This window comes from Cnephaeus nilssonii (assembly GCF_951640355.1).
Source record: "Cnephaeus nilssonii genome assembly, chromosome: 4".
In the NCBI taxonomy this organism is placed as follows: domain Eukaryota; kingdom Metazoa; phylum Chordata; class Mammalia; order Chiroptera; family Vespertilionidae; genus Cnephaeus; species Cnephaeus nilssonii.
Window position 1 is genome coordinate 88,970,282 of NC_137075.1, and position 9,001 is coordinate 88,979,282.

The following is a 9,001-nucleotide window of genomic DNA, read 5'->3' on the forward strand; positions in this document are numbered from 1 at the left end:
GGATCTGGACAACACAAATGCCCCTGACCCTCTGTGCCGCAGCCCGTCCCCTGAGAAGGCGCGTCAATCCCGGCTCGCCCGAGTCGGCAGGGTAATTGAGGTAATTGATCCGGCTCTTTTGTCGGTCACTCCGGATGCCAGCAGCCAGGTGCTCACCCAGGGCCTGGGTTGTGCAGATCAGGCCTGAGAACCGTGATGATAGACTAAGAGGGAGCTCACGGGGAGAGGGCAGCCTGCCAGGTAAGGGGGCTCCAGCCCCAGGGGTGCCCCCTACAGAGGAACACACATGCTCAGGTTGGAAAAGTGGGAGGACAGTGTTTTTTAGAGACAGAGGAGGGTGGGACAGATACCACGGAAGCCCAGAGCGAGGGGTCAATCCAGAAGCTTGGGGCCACCCCAGGCCTCCAGTCCAATGGGAGAAGAGAGTCATGCCATTAGCACGCTAACAACATTGGTACTCGTAGCAACAATGATAGCCATCCCTCCCTTCAGCTCAGGTTTACAAGCACCCACTGTGTGCAGGGCGATGCTCGGTGCTTCCACTCACCGTCTTCATCCTCCCAGCCCGCGCATCCAGGCAGGGTCAGGTTCTAGGTCTGCTAATGAAGTGAGGAGTCCTACACCAGCAAATTACCCCTGGGAGTCCCTGACTTTCCGTTGCCGTGACACCTGGCGCCAGCGGCTTTGTGGATACTGCTGCTTTCTTCAGCACATCTGGGGCGTGGTCCGTGTTGGAACCAGTCACGGAAGCCACCACCGTGTTTAGTGACCAGCTGTTTGAAAATCAGTTTCCTTTCTTCCTACCTCTCTGTCTTGTGTATCAAGATGGTAATTGACTTTGCACAGTTAAGCCCATATAATGTGATTCCAGTACATTATTCTCATTTTGCTGACGAATTTCATCTTGTCATTCATAATAATAGCAAAAGCCCCGCAACTGTGCTGTGTGTTCTGTAACCATCGGCTCACTTAGCCCTCACAGCGGCGCTCTTCAGCGGGCACTACTGTTACACCCATTTCACAGATGAGGAAACTGAGGCGTGGAGAAGCTGCGCAGCTTTCCCGAGGTCAGCCTACAGCTAGTAAATGGGGAGTCGGGATGCAAGCTCAGGCAATCTTGAGAACACATTGGACAAGACAGTGGCACAATTCTGGAGCCATCCCTATGCCCAGGCTCACAGGACACAGGACCGCTGCGTCATCGTTAAAGGGAGAGGAATGGCCGGGGCAGCAGGGTTCTGACCCCTGGGAGGACAGGCTGCCCTGTGACAAAGTGCCCCCTGACCCTGGGGGCCCCTGAGCATTTTGTAGCCCCAGGCTGGAGGTCACCGGAGGTCACTGGCCAGGAACAGCTGGGTCCTGCGCAGCTGGGACTCTGCACTGAGGGGCAGGCACCACTTCAGCACATTGAAGCCTTCCCGGGCTCGAGCAGACTGGGGAGCCTGGAAACTGCCCAGACTCGCGGGGACCCTGTCCTGCCGCCCCCTAATTCTATGAATTCACGAACTCCTTAAATTACAAATGCATTTCATTAATCAAAAAGCCTCTCCAGACATTTGAAAAATACCATAGAACTAGCGGTAATGATGATAATAACAAGTGTCAACGCTGACTGAGCTCGTTAGGTAAGTCTTTTCCATGAAATCCATGTCTGACTCATTCACCAACAAAAGGACGATGAGTCCCAAAGGTATGGGGGAATGGCAGGATCCGGAAGTGCCTGGACCCCTGCCCCATCCGGCCCTCCTCCAGCCAGCCTCAGGGAGGCCCTGGCCCGCACACCTGACCATGGCTGCCCTCCTTTCGTCCTCTCCCCACAGGCTTCTCGAACCTCTCCCTGGGGGACCAGATGAGCCTGCTGCAGAGCGCCTGGATGGAGATCCTCATCCTGGGCATCGTGTACCGCTCGCTGCCCTATGACGACAAGCTGGCGTACGCCGAGGACTACATCATGGACGAGGAGCACTCCCGCCTGGCGGGGCTGCTGGAGCTCTACCGGGCCATCCTGCAGCTCGTGCGCAGGTACAAGAAGCTCAAGGTGGAGAAGGAGGAGTTTGTCACCCTCAAGGCCCTGGCCCTGGCCAATTCAGGTAACGGGGAGTGTGGGACGTCTTCTCAGGCCTGGGGAGCACCCCTCTGAGGCCTGTGAGGGGGGTGGCTGTGAAGATACTGGAGGTTCTTGTCCCCCAAAGATTGTGCAAGGGGCGGTCTGGGGTTAAAAGGTGGCGACGAAGGCCAGCATTGGCTGAGTGTTTCCTGAGCCCTGACTTGCAGCACACTATGCTGGGCCCTTGACCTCCAGGCCAGCACACTGGTCAAGGACACAGATTTCAGAGCCAGGTGACTCAGAGGCAAGTCTTGCTTCTTTCACTTGGGCAGGCTGCTTTACGCTGTGCCTCCGCCTGTTCATCAGTAAAATGGGAACAGTAGGCAGTCCCTACCCCACAAGACTGTGGAAATGATTTATTTGTATGTCATTAAAATTATACTGACAACATAGCTGGCCCATAATAAGTGCTCACCCTGTTAAATAAATTAGCTGTGGACTTACTTCATGCTTACAAACAACCCTGGGAGCAAAGTTCTAATTTTAACCCCATTTTACAGATGTGGAAACTGAGGCTCAGAAAGGTGAAACAAATTGTCCAGGGTCATACAGAGCTAGGAGTCAAACCAAGGTCCTATGATTCCAAAACCAACCTGAGCTCATGCCCATTCTTTGAATCTCTCAATCAAATTGCTCGGGTCTAAGAGAGAAAAAACTTCCCAACTGTGTTGTTGAATCTGGTGTTCAAAGGAGGCCTCGTTCTATTTCTTCACTCCCACCAGCTCCTGGGGAAAAGGGCTGACACAGGGGAATGAGCTTAAACGTATTCTAGTCTGTGTCTGCACGTGGCACCCACCTGTGCAGGGTTCCATGTGGATGCAGAAGGGAGGGAAAGGCGAGGTCCCTGTCCTAAAGACAGTGTCAGCATGCGCACGCGTCATTCTGCTGCAGGATGGTGCGTTGAATTACCTGCTCAAGTCTGGGTCACATGGACCCAAGTTCAGATTCCAGCTCTGCTCCTTGGTAGCAGTGTGACCTTGGACACGTTGGCAATCTTCCTAGCTCTGTCCTTGTGTGTCCGGGGATATCCCAGTACCTCCTCCAAGCACTTGTGTATGAAATGTTCGACGGAAGATAAAGCACTTAGCCCAGTGCCTGGCCTGGAGGAAATGTTCAATAAATATTAATTATTATCATTATTATTAATATTAGAGGACACAGAGCGTTATCAGCATGCGGGAGAGGGAGAGCTGGCTCAGATGGAGACAGTACACACAGGGCAACCCACTGGTTTGCTTGCTATTGTTGTGCTTTTCCTGAAAGTCCCACATCCCAGGAAGCCTCAGTCCCGGGCTAACCGGGTCAGTGGGTCCCCCTCACAGATGGCTCCATAGAGAACACAGAGGACACTGCTGATGCCCCATCTGACCCCCTTCCCTGGGTCCCTGCACGTGGGCCCAGCTGCTGAGTTTCGCTGCTGATGCTCACAGTCCCCCGCTTCGTCAGAGACTCACCCTCACCTGCCTTGCCAGGAGGGGTACCTACCCCACCCACCCCTTGGCACCTTCAGCCAATGGTGGGCCCACACAGGGGAACCAAAGGTTGAACTCCTGGCAGGGTGGGGTCAGGCTAAACCAAGGCCGCGTCCTTACCTTGCAGGCTCCTGCCCTGTCCCATCCCCCTGCCCCTCTCTTCCTTTCTCCTGAGAGCATGCCCTCTATGAACCCCATGCGTCTGAACCCCTCTCTCAGCCCCTGCTTCTAGGGAACCGGACCTAATCCAAAGAGGGAAGCATTTTTTATTTTTTTTTAGTTCAAATCCCTTTTATTAGTAAACCAATACAAAATAATAATTTAAAATTTGCATGCTTCTATAGAGACTATTTATGCCTTAAGAGTCCCCTATTGTAGTGTGTGTTTTGTTGGAGAATGCCAGTGCTGTTGGGGGTTTTTAGTGACTTTACATTGACAGGATAAGCGGGTGGTATGTAAGTTCCATATACCCCTGTACACTTCCCCCAACTAGGAACATCGTGCATTGGTGTGCTAACTTGTTACAATGAATGAGCCAATATTGATACGTTATTATTAACTAAAGTCCATAGTTGCCATGGTCTTCACTCTGCGTTGTATAGGTCTAGAGGTTTTGACAAATGTACAAGGACAGATCTCAATCCTTACATGTCCTACAGAGTAGCGTCACCACCCTCACCACCCCCTGTGCCCACCTGCTCTTAGGCAGCGCTGCGGAGGGGCTGGGCGTGTGGATGGGCACAGGAAGGGAGGGGACACAGTGAAATCAGAGGGCACAGAGCCACCACAGTGAGACAGCCAGGCTGGCAGGCCTTGGAGGGCGATTTTGGAGTCTCCTGACCATTTCACAGCAGACCTGAGCTCAAGCTTATCCCAGCTGGGAGGAGAGAGAGAAGCGGGGAGGCCACTCAACTGTCACCTTCATTCTCCCGCGCCCCCGCCCCCCCCCGCCTCAACACCACGCTGCAAGGACTGTCAGGAGGCTCTTTAGCCCGGCCAGTGGCTCTCGCCTTGATCTCAACACATACAGACACGCACACACACTTATAGATATTCACACATGCACACACAAGTATATACATACACTCACACGGATATGCACACACCACCTGAGGTTTAGTGCCATGAGCCCATCGGGAGCTTCCGCGAGCACCAAGCTTTGCCTAAATACACACGGGGTCATGTGAGACGAAGTTCCAGGAGCCTGGACTTCTTGCCCAGGTGGCATCCATCGGGCTATCCTGCTGCTTCTGTGCCGGGACAGGAAGCCTAAGGCGGAAGAGAAGGAGTTGGTGATGCTCAAGGCCCTGGCTGCACAGTGGAGCAATCAGCTTCAGGCAGAAACGGGGGAAGAACAGGCCGTTTGGGGGGTTAGGCTAGGAAAGCAGTTTGGGGTCATAGAGGCTCCCAGCTGTGAAGGGACTGGGAGCCATGAAAGATGGAGGGGAAGAGGAACTGGCCTGTCCCCAGCAGCAAGGTAGGCAAGTCACCCAGGCTGACAGAGTGTGTTAGCTGGAGGAGAGACCTGGGCGGGAGGTCATCCTGGTGGCAGCCCCACGGGCCACTGTGGGAGCCACTGCTCAGGTAGAGTGGACGGGACAGGGCCTCTCAGTGGCTCAGACGGCTGACACTAGGCAGGAGGGCGAAGCACATCAGAGACAGGCTGAGCCCCAAACCGGGGTCCCTCGGGAGCCTGCTGGCCGACGTTCACCCCGTGTCCCGGCCTCTCCAAGCCTCCCTGACAGCAGGAAAAAAAATCATCGCCATTGATTTTGTAATTAACAGTTTATCAATGCCATCGATACAGACGTGCTGATGGATTGCAAAGAAATTAATCCTGCAATGTTATTTTATTTCATTTTTGGTCGAAGGCAGCTGCCAATTTTGGCCTCCTTGGGGAGGTGGGGGTGGGGAGGGGAGGCTGGCAGGGGCAGGGAGTCTGGAGGGCCAGGTCCCAGCCTACAGGGCCTAGCGCTTCTGAAGGGCACACTCTGTAAACAGCTGGGAGGGTAGGAGGGGAGCGCTGCTGCCTCTGCAACCGGCAAAGGAGTCCTCGCCGCCTTGGCATCAGGAGCAGGAAGTGTGGAGGGGCCTTGGGTATGGGGGCAGTGACATCCCAGCTCTGCTAGGGCACTCATCCTGTTCGAGTCCTCACCGTCCTATATAATAAAAGGCTAATATGTAAATCGACTGAACGGCAGAACGACGGGTCGCTATGATGCACACTGACCACCAGGGGGCAGATGCTCAACGCAGGAGCTGCCCCCTGGTGTTCAGTGCACTCCCACAGAGGGAGCGCTGCTCAGCCAGAAGCCAGGCTCATGGCTGGCGAGCACAGTGGTGGTGGCAGGAGCCTCTCCCGCCTCTGCAGTAGCACTAAGGATGTTTGACTGATGGCTTAGGCTCGCCTGGGCCTAAGTCATCAGTTGGACATCCCTTGAGGGCTCCTGGACTACAAGAGAGTGCAGGCTGGGCTGAGGAATTCCCCGCCCACTCCCCACCCCCCAGAGCACAAATCTTGTGCACCGGGCCTCTAGTAATGAGATTAGTATCATGTACTAGGTGCTTACTAAGTGCCTGGTAACATGCTATTTCATTTAACCCTCAGCACCACTCTGTGAGGTATGCACTCTTATGTGCTCCATTTTACAGACCAGGAAACAGTCTCAGAGAGCCCAAGTAACTTGGCCAAAGCCACGCAGCATCTAAGACTCCGGAGTCTTGTCTAGCTCATCCTACTGCCATCCTCCCAAGAGGAAGAGGCAGGACCCTTGAAGGCACAGGCTGAGTGTGGACCCAGAAGGTCAGGGGGTGGTCACTGGTGTCAGCTGGCTGGTGCAGCTGCCCTTGGCAGTCTGGTATCTAAACCAACCCAACATGCAAGGGAATTGCCCGCTCTTTTGAGTAGTTCAGGAGACTTGCCCAGTCTTCCTGGATACCCACTCAGAGCTTCAAGCTCACTGATGCACATGCTCCCTTCCCCTCCCACCTTGGGCAGGCCCTGGGCGCTGCAGTTCAGGGTGGCGGCTCTGGGTCTTTAAGGAACGTCAGAAGAAGGCTGTTATTTTCTCTGGGTCAGGGAATGGGTTCCAGGAGATTTCCTTTGCTTCAGCTCAGACCTGACTGTAGCCCAACTATCAGCAGGCACCTCCTGCTCTGCTGAGATTGAGGTACATTTTGTTTGAACCCCCAATTCATGGCCTGAGACCAAAACACTCCCCAGGGTTTTAGATTGCAAGGGCCCCTCCCAACAGCTACCTTCATCACTGTGCCTCATGTGTCCAGCCTTGTGTCTCAGTACCCGCCATGTTCCCTACCACAGGGCACCCCGACAGAGCGTAGCCTCTTCAGCTGTGTCTGTATTCTGTAATCGGCATTTTGTAAGGTTAGCGATTGCACTGAAGGCTTGAGCTAGTGTCTGGTATCAGCAGCAGCAACAGAAATGATGGTGCTGATGGTGATGGTGGTAATGATGGTAATAGTGGTAATAGTGGTGATGATGGCAGTGGTTATGATGATGGTGATGGTGATAGTGCTGGTGATGATGGTGATGATGATGGTGGTGGTGGTTGTGATGATGGTGTGATGGTAGCGATAATGGTGGTGGTGGTGGTAGTTGTAATGGTGGTGATGGTAATGATGATGGTGGGTGTGATGATGGTGTGATGATAGCAATGATGATGGTGGTGGCAGTGGTGGTGGTGGTGGTGGTTGTAATGGTGGTGATGGTGATGATGGTCGGTGTGATGGTAGCGATGATGATAACGATGGTGGTGGTGGTGGTGGTGGTGATGGTGATGATGATGGTGGGTGTGATGATGGTGAGATGGTAGCGATGATGATGATGATGGTGGTGGTGGTTGTGATGATGGTGTGATGGTAGTGATAATGGTGGTGGTGGTGGTTGTAATGGTGGTGATGGTGATGATGATGGTGGGTGTGATGATGGTGTGATGATAGCGATGATGATGATGGTGGTGGTGGTGGTGGTTGTAATGGTGGTGAGGGTGATGATGGTGGTGGGTGTGATGATGGTGTAATGGTAGCGATGATGATGATGGTGGTGGTGGTGGTTGTAATGGTGGTGAGGGTAATGATGATGGTGGGTGTGATGATGATGATGATGATGGTGGTGGTGATGACGGTGATGGTGGTGGTGGTGGTGATACCACTAGCTGGGCACTTACTTTGTACTGTTTTAAGCCCTTGACCTGTATTAACATATTTAACCTCTTGAGGTAGGTATGGCTGTTATCTCATTTCACAAATGAAGAAAATGGGGCACCGAGAAGTTAAATAATTTGCCTAGAGTCACACAGGTAGCAAGTGAGGGACGCAGGGTGCCACCCCCACCAGTCTGGCTCCAGAGTCCACCCGGCTCCTCAAGGCAGTTACAGGTCTGTTCAAGTTCAAGTCCTTCGGGGTCTCCGCTTCTGTCTCTCGAAATGTTCTCCATAGATAGGATCTCTTGCTGGGTCCAACCCTCGCTCTGCCATTGGCCTCTGTGACCTCAGACTGGCAGCCAGCCTCTCTGAGCCTTGGTTTTCCTCTCCCTAAAATGAGGACTCGGGTGGCTCCAAAGCAGGCCTCCATCCCCCATGACGGTGCTCTCCACCCAGGGCCCCTGACGCTCTCCCTTGTGCCCACAGATTCCATGTACATTGAGGACCTGGAGGCGGTCCAGAAGCTGCAGGATCTGCTGCACGAGGCTCTGCAGGACTACGAGCTGAGCCAGCGCCACGCGGAGCCGCGGAGGACGGGCCAGCTGCTGCTGACGCTGCCCCTGCTGCGGCAGACGGCCGCCAAGGCCGTGCAACACTTCTACAGCGTCAAACTGCAGGGCAAGGTGCCCATGCACAAACTCTTCCTGGAGATGCTGGAGGCCAAGGTCTGACGGCCCGGCACTCGGACGGACTCCTGCCTGTGGACAGACAAACGGCCGGCCGGATGCAGAGACCTCCTTAGCCACCAGCCTCGACCTGCAAGCCTGTGTCATGGCCACGAGCAGTCCCAGAAGAAGGGGTTACGTGCCTCCAGCTGCGTGCAGAGTCCTGGGTGCTGGGGGGCGGGGAACGGGGATGGGAGGGCAGGGCGTGGGGCTCATCTGTAACTGGCTTTTTCTTTGGTATGTTTTTCCTTCTCCATGGGCAGTGCTGAGACTGGAGACCACCGAGGAGGGCCCTCTCCCCACCAAACCACCCAGAGGCAGCTCAGACATTTCCCGGCCCCACCCAACCCCCTCCCCCCTGGCCTGGTGGGCAGTGCTAGCACCCAGGACTCTGGCACACTCACGTGGGTACCACCTAGAGCAGTTCTTTTCTCAGAGGGCAGGTGCTCGTCCCGGAGGCCCTTCCTACTCTGGGGTTCCAGAGGTCCCTCAAGGGGCCCTCCGCCTCCCACAGGCCAGCGGGCCCCTCCCTCC

The 9,001-nt window shown here is 54.7% G+C and overlaps 1 protein-coding gene across 3 annotated transcripts in view; it reads left to right on the top strand.

Moving 5' to 3' along the window:
- Window positions 1–8,473, top strand: part of ESRRB (estrogen related receptor beta) — a gene marked incomplete at both ends in the record, with an annotated part of 103,454 nt that extends 94,981 nt beyond the window's left edge. For all 3 annotated transcript variants that reach the window (XM_079768664.1, XM_079768663.1, XM_079768662.1), the window contains 2 exons: window positions 1,821–2,090; window positions 8,229–8,473. In XM_079768664.1, coding sequence (XP_079624790.1) covers window positions 1,821–2,090; window positions 8,229–8,473 — 515 coding nt within the window. The remainder of the gene's footprint in view (window positions 1–1,820; window positions 2,091–8,228) is intronic.
- Between the last annotated feature and the right edge of the window lie 528 nt (window positions 8,474–9,001).